At 43.4% G+C, this 17,608-nt stretch overlaps 2 protein-coding genes across 9 annotated transcripts in view; both read left to right on the forward strand.

The window, feature by feature from the left end:
- LOC148420671 (striatin-like) overlaps positions 1-4,815 on the forward strand; it is a 30,612-nt gene extending 25,797 nt beyond the window's left edge. For 5 of the 6 annotated variants that reach the window (XM_088418995.1, XM_088418996.1, XM_088419000.1 and 2 more), the window contains 2 exons: positions 325-411; positions 3,115-4,815. In XM_088418995.1, the coding sequence (XP_088275121.1) occupies positions 325-411; positions 3,115-3,284 (257 nt within the window). In that variant the 3' untranslated portion in view covers positions 3,285-4,815. Of the gene's footprint in view, positions 1-324; positions 412-832; positions 960-3,114 lie in introns of all 6 variants that reach the window. The other variant, XM_088418999.1, reaches the window with a different exon arrangement.
- Positions 4,816-5,298: 483 nt separating this feature from the next.
- Positions 5,299-15,729, forward strand: LOC148420672 (BTB/POZ domain-containing protein 3-like). Of its 3 annotated transcripts, none has more exons than XM_088420142.1 (5): positions 5,299-5,461; positions 11,739-12,001; positions 13,340-13,430; positions 13,504-13,622; positions 14,332-15,729. In XM_088420142.1, exons 2-5 carry the CDS (start codon positions 11,790-11,792, stop codon positions 15,362-15,364), a joined length of 1,455 nt encoding a protein of 484 aa, XP_088276268.1. In that variant the 5' UTR covers positions 5,299-5,461; positions 11,739-11,789; the 3' UTR covers positions 15,365-15,729. The 3 variants fall into 3 exon arrangements, with proteins under 3 accessions (XP_088276268.1, XP_088276270.1, XP_088276269.1); XM_088420144.1 differs by having other exon boundaries at positions 11,739-11,953; XM_088420143.1 differs by having other exon boundaries at positions 5,302-5,726.
- Positions 15,730-17,608: the final 1,879 nt, after the last annotated feature.

Below are 17,608 nucleotides of genomic sequence, written 5' to 3' on the forward strand. Positions count from 1 at the left end.
TAAGAAAAGACACAAAACAATGTGCTAATTTTTTTTCTGAATCAGAAAAAAATGAGAAAATAAAAGTTGACTGCAAGTTTTGAACTTTCGCATTCTGATATTGAGAGTGCCACTTCACCACCTGCTGCCTTGGAGGTGCAATTACATTCGACAATACAAACGCAAAGCCTGTTCCCTGGTCATACTGCCCTAACCATCTCCAAACTAGTGAACAAAAAAGAAGTCGCAGCAAATTTATTTCACAATGAATACGTGGAAATAGCCCCCCCCCCCCCGGCTCACCTTGTGCTTGTGCTTTTGCATTTTGTGGGCGCATGCATGCAGGTAAGCTGGCGCACTCCACGGTGGCGCACTTGGACGCCGTCACCAGCCTGGCCGTGGATCCAAACGGACTTTACCTCATGTCGGGAAGTAAGTCCTCCAAAGGTCTCCCTGCTATTTCTAATCATTGCACTCATTTTATCTGCATAATAAGCATCATAATCATTCAAACACTTTTTGCCTGTCAGTGTGCAGAGGATTTGCCTCTTCCTGGCATCACGCAAAAATCCTCATGTAATCTCACAAATCTCACATCATCTAACACCACCAGAACAACCCAAATACAAAAACAAACAAACAAAAAAAACGCATGAAATGCATTGAAAAAAGTATTTCTTAGAAATGTACAAAGGGCTGCCCACCATTGCAAAAATGTTTTTTACAATATCTAATAAAATAATGTGCAATTGATAGCAATTTTCATTTAAGATTTACGATAGGAATTTATAAAATAATAAAAATTTTATTATGAGAAGGTTACATTTTTAATGTTAAACAATGTTCTGCATAGGTGTTGAACTCCAGTCCTGGATGGCTGGTATCCTGCATTTTTCCAGTTTTCTCTTCCCAACACACCTGATTCTAATGATGAGCTTATTAGCAAGCTCTGCAGGACCTTCAAAATGAATTTGAATCAGGTATGTATGGAAGGATAATGCAAGATACCAGCCCTCGAGGACTAGAGTTAGACATCTGTGCCCTAACGGTTAGGGCGAGGACTGGAAATTGACACTTAGGGCTAGGTTATGGCCAAACCCATAAGTATCAATCTCCAGTCCTCAAGGGCCGGTATCTTGCATGTTTTCTGGTTTTGTCACCCCAACACACCTGATTCAAATTATTAGCAAGCGCTGCAGAAGCTTGAAAATGATTATAATCATTTGAATCGGGTTTGTCTGAGGGAGACACATCAAAAACATATGCAAGATACCGGCCCTCAAGGACTGGATTTTGACGCCACACACACATGTTGAACTCCAGTCCTCGAGGGTCGGTATCCTGCATGTTTTCCAGGTTTTCTCTCCCTAACACACCTGATTCATAGCTTCTAAACAAGCTCTGCAGGAGCTTGAAAACAATCCTAATCATGTGTCTGAGAGAGAAACATTAAAAATACACAGGATACCGGCCCCCCAGGACTAGAGTTGGACACCTCTGGTGTACATTATAAAAATGTAAAAAGGTTTTACTCTTTTGCAACTTCAAACATCATACTGCATAATGCAAAAAGCCTTTGGAACATGTTCATAGTATTCATAATAATAACCAGTGGCGTCTCTAGCATGAAAACTTGCAAGGGGCACCAGAGTGGGCGTGAACAGCAAAACCTAGACAATAAATGATATTTCAATTCAAGAACCTTTTTAATTAATAACTTTACAAATTAAGCCAATGAACAAAAGCTTTAAAGGATTCCAAATGAAAGAATAGAAGTACACGTCGATCTTTCATCTGGGCAGACTTGCCCAAAACCCATTTGTTGGAGTTCAATAATCCATGAATGGATTCATTTTCAGTCGCTGGTGCATTTAATACCTGCTGGCCCTTTGATTTTCTTGTAAATGTCTTGATCCTTATTAGTGTTTCAAAGTTTTTTTTGTTTTGTTTTGTTTTGACTCAGTTGCTGTCAGTGGAGTGTTGTGTTAATTTTGAGCAGTGACAAAGTTTCAGATCATGCAACATCATCAACTGCAGCAGAGACAAGATGTTGCCAGAATGCTACTTGGAGTGACTGTGCAGCAGAGTTTGGTTGCACATTCAAATCCAGCACATGAAAATGATTTGCTGAACTTACTGAAAAGTGTGCTGTCCATCACCTGTAGCGCTATAAAGTAGCATCCAGCAATTTTCTAATCACACAGTTAGCCATGTTCCTCTTGAAGCATTAGTTTGAAGGTGTGGGATTTGGCCTTTCCCGCTTGAACGATGTTAAAATCCACCTGGCTGATGTGGTCCTAAACGTTTCATTTCAAATCTTTGCTCAAGTGGCAAACTGGTAAATGTAGTCCTTATTAAAGCATCATTCATTCATTCATTCATTCAGTCATACATACTGATAAGTTGCTTTAATTGTCCATTAGGTTACAATGAAATGCGAGCCAGCTAGCTGCCGCTATCCGCCAAAACTCAAAAGGTTTGTCATGTCCTGCGTCTCAAGTATGTCGCTCCAATATTTTAATTGGCTGATTTTGGCGTTAGGGCCACTTTGACTGGGCCCCCTGGCTGTCCACTGAGAACGGTTAAAGACATGCGCCCTACGGTTTTGGTGGCTCGTCACTTAAACAAATGCTCACGGGCCAGCATGATTTGAGTCGCGGTTCGAGAAATTGTGTTTGGCTTTGGCAAAGCCTTTGGATTATGCAAAATGTTTACAATGGATTTGCCTTGGTAACATAATCGGTAGTCATAATCATGAATATTATTCAGGATATTATATATTATTACAATCTAAAGAGAAGACAATTACGTTGAGCCTGCTCTTCTCCACTAGCGCCATCTGGTAGGGCCAGGCCCCACTGGCCCCAAATGCAGGGACGCCACTGATAATAACCCCAAAAAACGATTCCCAAAAGGTTTATGAAAACGCACCACATTCCCACAACTGTATGGAAATGAGCAAAATTATCATTCACAACGATGAGCAAATGTTGTGGAAGACATGCAAAACAGAGTGAAAATTTGCCTCGCATGTTTAAAGGTTACCCAATTTGCAAAAGCGCGCTATTGAAAAAGTGTCCCGAAAAAGTTTTGAATTCGCAGCGATGTGATGCGACGGGTTGTGCTTTTGTGGAGGCCACGACTGCTCGGTGCGCGTATGGAGCCTGGCAGCCAGGACATGCGTGCAGGAGTTCACGGCCCACCGCAGGAAGTGGGACGAGTCGGTGCAGGACGTGGCCTTCCACCCGGCCAGATGCTACGTGGCCAGCGCGGGGGCCGACGCCCTCGCCAAGGTCTTCGTCTGACGCCGGCCGGCTGCCTGCAACCACTAAGCCCCGCCCCTTTCCCGTTCCCGCCAGCTGCTGGAGTGTGACCGTCCCTTGCACGCGAGTTTATCGGCTAGCCTGCGTCCGTCTTGCTTGCAGTCGGTTGACGAGAGTCGTAGTAGTGGCCGAAAACCACCAGGTGGGGCCAAGGCCCTTCTCACCAGTGACTTAAGGCGCTTCGTTTTTCATCACTTTGGCACCAAGGAGTTGGATTCCTCATTCAAGACGTCACGGTTGCGCTGTTTCAAAAGGACTTTGGGGGATTACCCCTTCGCTACGCAAAAATGGCTTATACAGTCGAACCTCTACATAGGGAACTTCAAGGGTCCGAGGAGAGAAGTTCACTATGAAGAGAGATTCACTTTATAGAGGTTTTCCTAAAATGTTCAGAATTCATTGATGAAATATGTGAATAATTTTTTAATAAATATGTAAATAATTTTATATACGTTTTTTTTAAAATAAATAAGTAAATAAATGTACATTAAACAACTTAAGTTGTTTAAACACTAAAATCTAATGCGGTAAAACTAATGTAAAAACATTTTACATTGAACAAATATCTTTATTATTATTCCACAAGTCGCATTATCTCTTCTCTCTTCTTCAGAATGCCACATATCGCAGCAGGCGAAGCATCGTACTCCTTTGTAATGGCATTCTGCTTCACTCCACTCGCACACTTCCGAATTATGTCGCACTTCTCCTCCAACGACAAAGGCTTTCGCTTCCGACTTATAGATCTAGCATCCATACTTTTCACGGCAGATTCCGACATCTTAGAATTTTTGGAGGGATGACCAGCGGAGAAACGCATGCGCAGTGGACGGCGGACAAAGTGAAAATGCAAGAGAAAGTCGCGGCGCGCGAGAGCGGCTAGGCAGGGAGGAAATCCCGACAGTGCGCCCAATTTTACAACTTCACAATTTTCGATAAGTTCAGATATTCACAATATAGAGGTAGATGCTGTCAAGGGACTGACTAATAGCATCACTATGAAGAGATTATTCACTATGTGGAGTTTCACTATGAGGAGGTTTTACATACACGTCAAATATAGCTGTTTTGCAAGGGACCGTAAAGATTTGTTCACTATGAAGAGAGATTCACTTTGTAGAGGTTCACTATATAGAGGTTCGACTGTATTTATAAAAAGCACATTTATTTGGTAATGGTGACTATTGTTCAATAATGTAAACAACCGCTTTGGGGGAACTGTAACACAAATAATGGAGAATACTTGGATATTATCCAAAGCTACAGAAGTAATATTTATTTATCGTCATCAACAACAAGACGCCAGTTCCTGAGCCGTGTGGATAATGTGAAATGTATTTTTTAAGATACATTATGCAATGAGAGTTGAATGTGATGTTTTAGATTTATATTTAGTAGTATACTAATTGTTAAAAAAATATTCTGAGTAATAATGTGTGTGAATTTGGTTTCGATGTATCCTCGCTTAAATTTTACATCCCTGCGTGAATAAAATGGATATTTTTACAACGTTTTCTTGAGGTGACAGGACAACAATTTCGTCCAAAAATAAATGTGGGGAAGGCAACATACAAGAGCAAATTTGCATTTTTTTAAATTCACGTTTTCCCGTGTTGAAATTTGATTTCACATCATGCAACACATTCAGCAACATAATCCGCCTTTTACTCCCCCCTCAGAAAAAAAATCATTGTCAAGTTGGAATATCACATATTTCGAATGCTAACGTTTTAACGTCATAAATTTCACATTAGTCATGAGTTCTCACAATAGAGCAAAAGTTTTCACATTCCTGGTTTGCTGACGACATGCTTCCACGAATTAGGGATGGACGATACGGTGTCGATACGGACCTTATTTTTAGTAGCATTAAACATACCTAGGGTTTTTTTCTCTTTCCATTTACACCTTTTTTTTCCCTCGAAATACTACGCAGCAGATATTATTGAAGCGTTCAGGTCTGTCTCCGCTAGAAGGCGATGTCGCGTAGTGGGCTGTTTGCTCCCGCCGTTGATGCTCCGTCGAGGAAGACGCCATCTCGGCCCGTTTGGCTAGTATAGTCAACAACAAACGTGCCTGGTCTTCGGACAAGTTCTTCTTTCGACAAATTTCCGCCGTCAACCGCGTGATGAATGCTAAATCGTGTGACAAACTTTCAAGTAAGTCTAACGATGTGACGGCGACCGTCGCACGCTAGCCAAATAGCTTCAAGCTAGTAGCGCCGAAAAAAAAACACGCCACTTTTGAGACCTATTATTTTTTTCCGTCCAGTTTGCTTTGTTTCCAACTCGACCGCCGCGCGCGCGCGCGTGTGTGTGTGTTTTAAGTGTCTGTTTCTGGACGCGTACCTCGGTAGCTCTCGGTTAACGTTAGCTTAGCTTCGCCCGAAGTGTGGATTTGAACGCCTGCCTCTTACCACTTAAGGTAAGTCATTGACAGAAAGTAAACATGACATGCCAAAAAGCATGTCAAGCCAGAAAAAAAAAAAACATTTGCTTCCAAATAAATCCAGGAACCATGCATGTAAAGTGATTGATTAGCTGTCGTTATTTTTATTTTTGTATGAAGGCAACCATTAGACTAGAGCAGGGGTGTCCAAACTTTTTGCAAAGTGGGCCAAATTTGGTGTGTTAAAAATGTGTGTGTGTGTGTGTGTGTGTGTGTGGGGGGGGGGGGGGGGGGCAACCTTGGCAGGCGTTCTTAACATATAACAGCAATTAATTTAAACACATTTCAGCGAGCCGTTCTGTGTTTAACATTTGCTTTTTTATTTTCATTTCAGCTATCTTAAGCATGTGTTTTGGTCAATTTCAAACATGCATATCAAAATTGAATTGACATTAAATATTGAAATTGAATATTCACTTAACTTCACTTTTTTAACACTTTAACTTTTTTGTAACAGTTTAACAGAAGTAATTGTACTCTTGGGTGCAAATTACATATGAAACAAAAAAAAATCTCACCATGGCAGTTTAATATTTATAAAAATTGTAAACACAATAACAGAGAAATGAACAAGTAATAGTCATATCAACAAGTGCAGGGCTCATTTAAAATATGAAATTAGTAACTATAAATGTTGATTGGATTTTTAAATGGTTATTATTCTGGAGTGAAAACGTTTTCAGACTTATCGTAAATGAAAAATGACTTGTCCGCATGAGTGTGTTGGGTGAAACTGAGATCTGGAGGGCAGGACAAAGGCCAGGTGTGGCTCTATGGCAGTAGTGTGGTTGCGCAAGATGTCTTGTGAGGGAGAGTCCGATAGCTGTGTCCTCACACGGCTCTTTATTTAAGTTCATAACGAGAATGTCTTCTCACACAAATACGTCGACTCGAACAAGCTTAGCATTTTCTTACCAAATGCTTGAATCTCTCGGAAACGTATCCTTATCCAGCTTTCAGTAAAAGTTGGCGATATAAAGCTGCTGGTGCTGACCGCAGTTCACTGCGTCACACTACAGCTCAACTTTCCTCCTTTTGTTGATTGTCGCCATTATATGCTGCGTTCAAATGGAGCGCTTCGTTTACGCTCTATGCGAGGCGTTTTGTCGCGAGGTCAAGATGAAGTTCACTTTTCACGCAACAGTATCACGTGAGGGGAGGCGAGTGAGCTTGCTGTGCACTTTACAGTGGATCCGGAAAGGAGAGCATTGCCGGGATATGGCAGAGCCAATATTTTCTCCGACAGCGCCTTTATTATTCTTTTTTTACATATTATTCTTTTTTTACACTGTGTGTCCCTCGCTTTCACAGAAATACTCATCTGCCGAAAACAAAAAAAAGTTTCAATGTTGCAATCAAGTGGCCAGTACTGTGCTAAATACTGTGCTAAATACAGTGCTGCACAATCGTTAGCTTAGCACAGTAACTACGGTTCAACAGCTGTTAAAAAAAGCAAGCAAACGCTGCACATGCCAGTTGTCCCAAGTTCTCCCTTCCGCCTTTCTACAAGCCAGGTGAGGGGTCTTGCTTGGCTCCGTTTTGTATTGAAACTTCAGCTGGCCATGTTGGATCGCTCCCGGTGACTGCAAAGTAGCCGCCATGATTCGTTCCTGCCCCCTGCTTGAGACGTTGAATTTCCTGAAGCTGATTGGCTGACGCGACGCGACACGCGAAAAAAGTTTAAAAAAAATTTTTAACTTCTCGCGTCATGCGTAATTATGTGCTGCGCATCGCTCCATCGCGTCCATTGAGTTGCTCGACGCGTCATCGCGCCCGTCACTTGAACTCCATTGACTACAATACAAAACCGTACGCTCCTCGCGCTCCATCTGAACGCGGCATTATAAAATTAGGGGCTCATACAGTCAATTACTCATATACTAATTCGCTATTCCTAATTGAGCCTGTAGATGGGAGCATTTAACACACGCAGGTATTCATTCTCCATGCGGGCCAGACTTTATTGATTTTATGACGGCGGCTGCGGGCCGGATGGAAATTGACCACGGGCCGCATTTGGCCCCCGGGCCGGACTTTGGATATGCCTGGACTAGAGCATGGGTTCTCAAACAGGTCAGGTGCCCCGTTTTGGAAAGCAAACTTACCGAGGTTCCCTGTTGCAAATGTTTGCGGAAACTAAACAAAACCAAAAAAATAGTTTAAGCAAAACATAAATGCCCTTTTTTTCACCAACATATTCAATTTGACAACAAGTATATTTGTTACTCTTCAGCTATTACTGACGTTTACAAAATAAATCTTGCAAATTGCACACTTCCTCACAAGTTGAGCTAATTTTCCCCACACTGGTTGCTGTCAAATATATAATGACTAAATAACATAGCACATAGGGTCCCTCAAGGCTCTCTGATTGGTCTTATATTGTTTACAATATATATTTATGACATTTGCAGTGTACTGCTCTGAGTTTTGAACAACTTCTAAACTTCGCGGGAGAAGAATTAAAGAACAAATGATCTTTAACAGTCGCAAAATTAAGTTGGTAACCACATATAGATAATGTTTAAAGAAAAATATTTACAATAGGCATTCTCTATAAAGCCAAGATTTCATAAGGACTCATATTTTATTGTACACTATTACCCCCATACCTTACTGAAAAAAAGCTGTACGAATGATCAATCACTCAAATGACATAGAACCAACTAATTCATTATTTACTAAATTTAATATGCTAAAATTCTACAACTTAGTTGAATTCAAAATGACACAAATGATGTATACAGCATATTATGGCCAACTTTTCTACAGTAGCCAGAATTTTTCCCCATCAGAAAAGGCGATGTTTGAAGGGGCACATGCAATTTCTAAAAGTGTAAGAAATAACATAAGCAACTGCGTGCCTTCGTAAAAGTTATTGATTTATGTATGGGTCCCCAAAGATGTGAATTATTTGCTGTCTTTAATTCCTGTCTTTATCTCCAAACACCTCAGCAGAACTATTTTCCCGGGTTAGCGCCCCTGGTAGCCGAGCCAGAAAAATGGTAGTATAGCTCATGCACCTGGTAGCCCAGTCAAAAAAATGGCCAATTTGAGAGAGGTTAGCTAATAGCTCTGCTACGCCTTTAACTCAATCAGCCAAAGCCAACACCACGTAGCTTAGTTGCTGGGCATTGCACCGCCTTCCTGCAGTGAGCATCCACTCACGTCACGTTCAACGTGAGGCCTCTTGATGGCGATCTTATGACTCTATTGGCTATTGCAGCAGTCTATTAAAAATATGGGCCTGTTTACATGTGTCTTTGCACACGGCAAAACAACTGTTAAAGCGAATGCCCTGGCTGCTAGGGCCTATCACCTCCGGGAGCAGGCGGATTACATACAGCGTGGCGACACAAGTTAGCCAAATTCTAATTGGCTAAAAACTCCAACTTAAAATTACAACACGAGAAGGAGCATAACCAAATGGATATAATATGACACCAAAACAATAGAATATGGAGAATAATTTTAGCCATAAAAATTTATAGATAGATAGATAGGGAGATAGGGAGCAGAGACGAACCCGCAGAAATTATTTAATTTTTTTCTTAAACGAGAACATATTACCGGCGATTTCCTTCTCTTTAATCCATAATAGAAGAAGCCTCTCCATTTTGTTGTCGACCGAGGTCCGTCCCCTGACAAGGATAGTCTTGCCCTTAGAAGACTTGCTTGCTATCATAGCTTCCTTGTTATTGAGAATTGTAGCGATTGCCGAGCGGTTCCGGCCATACTCACTAGCAAGGTTAACTATGCGTGCGCCTCCATATTCATCTCCTGCTTGGTTTTTATTGTCATCATCCTCTTACTTCTTCCTTTACCGACACTTGCAATTTTAGAAGCCATGTCTAACAGATAAAGTTTGCAAAGTCTTCACAACACACCGACCAGCTGTGCCATCAAGCTAGATGAAGGCGTTCAGCCAATAGCATATCGGCATTTCTGTGATTGACGTGACGCCGGCCAATAGCATATCGGCATCTCCGTGACTGAGACCGTGACTGTGACCTTAATCGACCAATCGGCGTTTCTGTGACATGCGAGAAAAGTTATTTTTGTTGATGCAGCAAAGTGAACAGAAATAGTATATACAGTGGGCCCCCGGGTTACGAACTTAATCCGTTCAGCGGCTACGCTCGTATCTCGAATTGCTCGTATAGCAGGCAATCCAAACCCATGTAAATTTGTGAATGCGTGCAACGCGCGCCGAAGCCTTAGGTAAAAACGACACACTGTATACATATATTAAAATTGAGTGATATAATCTGCTGTACATTTGCATTATAAAATAAATACAATGGATGTTTAGCTTTTACCTTTGTAACGACGAGACTTGAGCTTGGTGTAAGCAGAGGGGGGCAGAGTCCAACGCATAAGGTTAACACGGCGAAAGATATGCTATTGGTCTTACAGTGTTACAGTAACTCTTTCAGTCAGGGTGCAAATCACGCAGATACTAAAACATCATCCTCTTATTTCTTTCTTTACCGCTGCTAGTAATTTTAGAAGCTATGTCTAACAGATAAAGTTTGCAAAGTCTTCACAACATTCCGTTTTTCACTAATTTTCTCTCCTTCCTTCCATCCTGTCCCATCAAGCTAGATAAAGGCGTTCGGCCAATAGCATATCGGCATTTCTGTGATTGACGTGTGACGCCGGCCAATAGCATCTCCGTGAGTGAGACCGGGTGACCTTAATCGACCAATAGCATATTCGCATCTCCGTGACTGACTGATAATTATTCGCACTTTTTTTTTTAAACGGTTGGAATGTATTGACAATTAATTTAAAAAAAAACACACATTTAAACCAATGACAATTCTTTGTCCTGCAATCGGCACATTTAATTTCATGTCAGCTGTTTTTCCCTTTAGCTGTACAAACACTACACTTAAATGGTAATATATTTAGACACCGTGAGTGAGACAGTCAGTGTGACGTTGTAAGACCAATAGCGTTCACGTTACTGGCACAAGTATCTACTGATGATTTATGATGTCGCTACTGTTGATTATATTGACGCAATCAAACGTGAACATTTCTACATACTCAATGGCCGGCATGTCGAATTGCTCGTAAGGCGAGAGGTTTGTTCGTAAGCGGAGGACAAAAATCTCCCTGATCCACGCTCGTAAGGCGAATTGTTCGTAAATCAGGGTGCTCGTAAGCCGGGGGCCGACTGTGTATATATATATATATATATATATATATATATATATATATATATATATATATATATATATATATATATATATATGATATAAAAATAAACACATCGATGATGCTCAGTTTTTTGCACTATTCAATGAGTTCCATTCCTTACTCAGAATTAGATGTATGTAATGTACGTGTAGTATGTATGGTAACACTGCCATCCAATTGTCACAGTTATCACTACACTGCTCAATTGGCTTAATATTAGCAAGCACTAGTCAAGGCTGTCAGCTACGGTCCATAAAAAAACGTATTTGACGAGAATTTTCCTATTTATTATTTTTGTTACTATATTAAAAGTTGAGAATTCTCATCCACGGTACTGAAAGTGTTAAAAGCATTGCAAAAAAAAAAAGTCTGACTATTGATTTCCTCAGGCAAAAATGATGAATGTTTGAAGTATTTTTTAAAAATAGTGAGTGCACCCATTTCTAGCCAACAGACTGTGTTGAGTTGACCTGACTTTGTTTTCTCATTTTGCACATATGTTCCCTATTAGCCAAAAAAAAGTTGCTTTCATTGGAAAACATGCTTAAAATAAATAAAGTTGATCATTTCCAATTCATTTTTTTGGCTCCGGGCAATACGCCAGTCTCAGGATGGCCATAAACTTAACATTTTAAAAGCACAATGAATATCCAGTTGCAGTGTACACACCAAATAATACGGGAATGTCGCACGTTCAAAGGTATATATTTCTTTTGGGATGTACCAAGTGGGACTCCTGCAACGTGTTTGTGAGCAGTTTTCTCTCTGTTTGCATGCGTGCAGGGCGGCGGCTGCCGTGAGCGGCGGGTGGACACGTAGCACGACAGCCAGAGGATGGCCGGCGAGTTGTTTACCAGCAAGAAGCTTCTAACGTCCGCCTCGGAGCAGCAGCAGGACGAGGACCACGAGGAGCGGGAACAACGCTGCCAGTGCTCGCGTGACCAGCAGAACCTGAGCAACAACAACAGCGGCAGCTCCGGCTCCAGCTCCAGCTCCAGGCAGGCCAGCTGCACGTGGCAGGGCCTGTACCCCACCATTCGCGAGAGGTGGGCGGGCCCTTTTATTTCAAATAAATAAATAAATTCGACAATGCTGAAAATGCCAGAATCGAGGATATTTGGTCAAATCTGGTGATTTGGACCATCGAATCCCCCCCAAAAACGTGATAGAAATGTTGATCTTAATGAAGCATTACCGCACAGTCGCGGGCCCCTTTTACCCTAACGTTGAAAAAAAGAAAATCTATAAACTTGTATTCGGGATTCTTAAGGCCTGGAGTCCATTGAGTAAGATGACTGTCGAAAAGACGTATGCGTGTTTTACAATTCGTATGAGTCCCACTCTAAGCTTAGTTCACAAATTGTAAACTTGCGAGTGCAAAAATGATCTTGACTATAACTCTGGTTTGCACAACTACGACCTCGTGAGACACCGCTTCATGTCTTTGAATCAATCTCTCCTTTGCATTCATGAATCTGAGCCTTTGTTTTTGCACTAGGATGCAGTCATCCACACATGCGTAAAGCAGGAAAACAATGGTCAAATTGAACGCCAAACAGAAGCTTTCAATAGCTCATCAGACTTCAATCTTAAAGACCATATATGCACAATATTAGCGATGCTCAAATGACGCCTTGGTGGGGCATTTGGGGCCACTTTCTTTGAAAATTGCGAAGCTTCTGTAACTTCTTTGCTTGTTTTTGGCACCTCTGCTGGCAAAAACAAGCACTGCAGTTGATTTGGAAAAGCCCTTGGCGCACATGCCAACGCTTAAGTGGAATCCTATTACGAAATAAAGATGAATGAATTACAAATGAGAGTTTTATATTATGGACATACTAAATTTTCACTAGGTGTGATTGGGTATGTAAATGGTTGTTCGTTTTTGTGTGCCCTACAACATTGTCCCCTGAAGCCAGCTGGGATAGGCCTCAGCAAGTATGCGACCCTTGTGAGGATAAGCGACTCTAGAAAATGGATAGAGTTTTATATTATTTATTGTTTATTTATTGTTGTGCCAGCTGGTATTGGTACCAGCAAGCCTGCGACTCTTGCGAGGATAAGCGGCTCTAGAAAATGGAAGCATGGGTTATGTGTCAGTTAATCTCTTCAAAAAAATGTATGCAAATTTATATGAATGATTTTCAAACAATCTATGGATTTGGAGTGGTCATAACCCTGTCAGCCCAATTTCATCAAATCATTTACGAATAAATCGGACATTCACATTGCATTGCTATCAGCTGTTGCAGTATGGCCTAAGATCGCTGTTAAAATGGGGTATGCGAGCTTGACTTGTGGATGACTCGTAGATGGACCTGTTAATGCGCATGCGTCCATTTTATTAAATGCTGGTCGCTGAAGTCGTTGTTTTTCTTGCGCAGGAACTCAGTGATGTTTAACAATGACATGATGGCGGACGTCTACTTCGTGGTGGGACCGCCAGGCGGGACGCAGCGGGTTCCGGGCCACAAGGTACCGTAGACCACCGCCAAGCCGGCCGGGGTCTCCTGGCAAAATAGCGAGGGTCTGCCTGTGATGTGTCCAGTATGTCCTGGCCGTGGGCAGCTCCGTCTTCCATGCCATGTTCTACGGCGAGCTGGCCGAGGATCGGGACGAGATCCGCATCCCCGACGTGGAGCCTCCGTCCTTCCTGGCCATGCTCAAGTGAGCCCCCTTCCCGCCTTGCAAGCAGGCACTCAAACCAGGAACACTGCCACGCAAAAACAAAAACTACCAATGTGGCGGCTGCTACGAATACATGGAACTAATATTGCGGCTGCTGTATGACATACGCGGCTTCCCCCTTTCCCCGTTTGTTGCAAAGATGGCAGTCGATTAGAGCATCGACGCCACAGGTGTCAAACTACGGTGTTTTCCAGGTTTCTAAAGTGATTAGCTCATCAGTGAGTTCTGCAGGTGCTTGAAAATCATCCTAATCCTTTGAAACAGGTAGGTTAGAAAGAGAGCGAGCGGAGGGGGGCAGGAAAACATGCGCCATACCGGCCTTGGAGGACCGTGCTTTGACACCTATGGACGCGACGAGTTCTTCTAGGGGATTAGCTTTCCACGTTCAAATGAAAACGACCCGGTTGAGGTTAGCGACAAATAGCCATCTGCTTCTCGCTGACACGAGCGGCTGCGCGACAAACGAAAAAGTCGCAAATAAATAGCTCATATCCAATTAGGGCCGCTGGAAAGAAATGTGATGCGGCCCAGGGATTCACAAGGCTATGCACCGGTCGCCAGCAGAAAGTCAAAACAGGACGTCGCGACCGTCGTCGACAAAAAGCAAAAGTTGAAAACAGCAATGCGTCTTTCGGGCAAACGCGATTTTTCCAGCCGAGCTCTCAACGCAAATGTTTTGCGGCGGCAGGTACATCTACTGCGACGAGATTGAGCTGTGCGCCGACACGGTGCTGGCCACGCTGTACGCGGCCAAGAAGTACATGGTGCCGCACCTGGCGCGGGCCTGCGTCAGCTTCCTGGAGACCAGCCTGAGCGCCAAGAACGCCTGCGTGCTGCTGTCGCAGAGCTGCCTTTTCGAGGAACCCGAGCTGACGCAGCGCTGCTGGGAGGTGATCGACGCACAGGCCGAGCTGGCGCTGCGCTCGGACGGCTTCTGCGACATTGACGCCGGCACGCTGGAGAGCATCCTGCGGCGTGAGACGCTCAACGCCAAGGAGACAGTGGTCTTCGAGGCGGCGCTGGCCTGGGCCCGGGCCGAGTGCCGGCGCCGCGGCCTGCCTCCGGTCGCCGACAACCAGCGGCTGGCGCTGGGCCGGGCCGTCTACCTGATCCGCATCCCAGCCATGGCCCTGGAGGAGTTCGCAGACGGGCCGGCGCAGTCGGGCCTGCTGACGCTGACGGAGACCAACGACATCTTCCTGTGGTACACGGCGGCCAAGAAGCCTGAGCTGCTGTTCGCCGGTGTCGCCCGCCGAGGCCTGGCGCCGCAGCGCTGCCACCGCTTCCAGTCGTGCGCCTACCGCAGCAACCAGTGGCGCTACCGCGGCCGCTGCGACAGCATCCAGTTCGCCGTGGACCGCCGCGTCTTTGTGGCGGGCTTCGGCCTCTATGGCTCCAGCTGCGGCTCGGCCGAGTACGCCGCCAGAATGGAGCTCAAGCGGCAGGGCACCGTGGCCGCCCAGCGCCACGTCAAGTACTTCTCGGACGGCTCCAGCGCCACCTTCGCCGTCTGGTTCGAGCACCCGGTCCAAATCGAGCCCGACGCCTTTTACACAGCCAGCGTGGTGCTGGACGGAAACGAGCTCAGTTACTTCGGCCAGGAGGGCATGACCGAGGTGCAGTGTGCCGGCGTCACCTTCCAGTTCCAGTGTTCATCTGACAGCACCAACGGCACCGGTGTGCAGGGCGGCCAGATACCCGAGCTCATCTTCTACGCCTGACAGCCGCCAGGCGCTGCCTCTTCTCTTGCCTTAAAAATCGCCTGGGACAAACGCTTTCCTGAAGTGGTTGATTTGAATGGATTTTAATACCTTCGTTGAAATCTGCGCTACGTACGCGTGTCTAAGAGGAGCGAGTGCGTGGGAAATCCCGTGGCCGCCCGGTAGCTCCGCCCCGTACCCAGAATACAAAACGACGGCCGAAATTTTGTTGGGCTTGTGCGGGGTGACGCGTTTGCCACGATGTCACTGCCGTATGGTTTTTTTTTTTCCCTTTTCTTATCAGCTCTGTTGAATGTGCGACCGAGGCCTTACTTCATCCAAATAAAAAACGTGTTGTCCTCTGTGGATGCGCATATTTTCACGTCTTTTGGCAACGAAAGAGCTTGTCTGCGATGTATTCCTCACAACCTCATTTCTGTCATCAAAATTCAATTTCCTATAACACATTGGCTTTCTTAGTGTAGTTTTTTTTTCATCCGATACAGACATAGTGGTGGTGATATGGTGCAAATCTTGCTGCGGCTCTTTGCGGAGAAGTGAAAAAGTCAGTTGTCGATTTTTTGCTGAGGCCCAAGTTCGTTGAGGTAAAAGTGGTTTTGCTGCCATCCGCTGAGTGTTGACTTCTTCCCTTTGCCCCTAAGCTTGAACATTATTTACATAAAATCTTCAAAATTTTCATAAAATCAATAACGTCTGGCCCGCATTGGGCAGCAGCGCTGTTACCTGCGTGCGCTAAATGCTGCTATCTCTAGGCTGAATTAGGAACAGCAAATAAGTATATGAAGAATTGACTGTAAGAGCCCCTAAATTTCTTAAATGGCGACAAACATAAAGAGGAAAGTTGAGCTGCAGTGTGACGCTGTGAGCTGCGGTCAGCACCAGCAGCTTTATATCACCAACTTTTACTGAAAACTGGATAAGGATAAGTTTCCGAGAGATTCAGGCATTTGGTAAGAAAATGCTAAGCCTGTTCAGTTCGACGTATTTGTGTGAGAAGACATTCCCGGTTATGAACTTAAATTAGAGCAATGTGAGGACACGGCTATCGGACTTTCACTTACAAGACATCTTGCGCACCCATACTACTGTACTGCCATAGAGCCACACCTGGCCTTTGTCCTGCACTCCAGATCTCAGTTTCACCCATCACACTTATGCGAACAAGTCATTTTTCATTCACGATAAGTCTGAAAACGTTTTTTTTTTTTTTTTTTTTTAAGTTTTCACCCCAGAATAATAACCATTCAAAAATGCAATCAACACTTATAGTTGCTAATTTCATATTTTAAATGAGCCCTGCACTTGTTGATATGATGATTACGTGTTCATTTCTCTGTTATTGTGTTTAAAAATTCTATAAATATTAAACTGCCATGGTGAGATTTTTTTTAATGTAATTTGCACCCAAGAGTACAATTACTTCTGTTCAACTGTTACACAAAAGTAAATTAAAGTGTTAAAAAAGTGGTTAAGTGAATATTCAATTTCAATATGTAATTTCAATTCAATTTGGACACGCATGTTTCAAATGAACCAAAACACATGCTTAAGATAGCTGAAATGAAAATAAAAAAGCAAATGTTAAACACAGAACGGCTCGCTGAAATGTGTTTACATTAATTGCTATTATATGTAAAGAACGCCTGTCAAGGTTGGCCCCCTTATATTTTCAACACACCAAATTTGTCCTACTTTGCAAAAACTTTGGTCACCCCGGCTTTAAACCAACAGAGCAAGGTACCCAATCAGGTGTTAGGACCCGCCCATCGAACTTTGACGAGGGAGGTAGGTTTTAAATGAAAGAAATGCTGCGTTGCATGCAATTAGTTTATCGGTCAACCTCGATCGTCAAAGCTGGTGCCAAAGCCTGTTTAACTCAAATCTCGTCCAATCCAATGCTTTGGCGTGGTGTTTGGAAACATGGCGGCTCTGATCACGGAGAACTTCCCTAAGCTTTCAAACGAGTTATGTAGAGAAAATATATTTTAGACCTCGCTGAGTATGTGAAAGCCTACACAAAACGATTTAATACAACGTAAAGTGGAGGAATGTATTGAAATTCAGTAATGTTATAACCTCTCTTCTCTGCATGGGGTGAGGAGCAGGCTAACTAATCAGATGTTAGAACCCGCCCATCAAACTTTGACGAATTTGGCAATAATTAAATGTTTTTATAAATGAAATATTAAATAAATGAATGCAACATTTAATGAACGACACTTTCAATTAAATTATTAAACATTT

Source organism: Hippichthys cyanospilos, chromosome 7 (assembly GCF_059441005.1).
Source record: "Hippichthys cyanospilos isolate Australia breed blue-spotted pipefish chromosome 7, RoL_Hcya_1.0, whole genome shotgun sequence".
Lineage (NCBI taxonomy): Eukaryota > Metazoa > Chordata > Actinopteri > Syngnathiformes > Syngnathidae > Hippichthys > Hippichthys cyanospilos.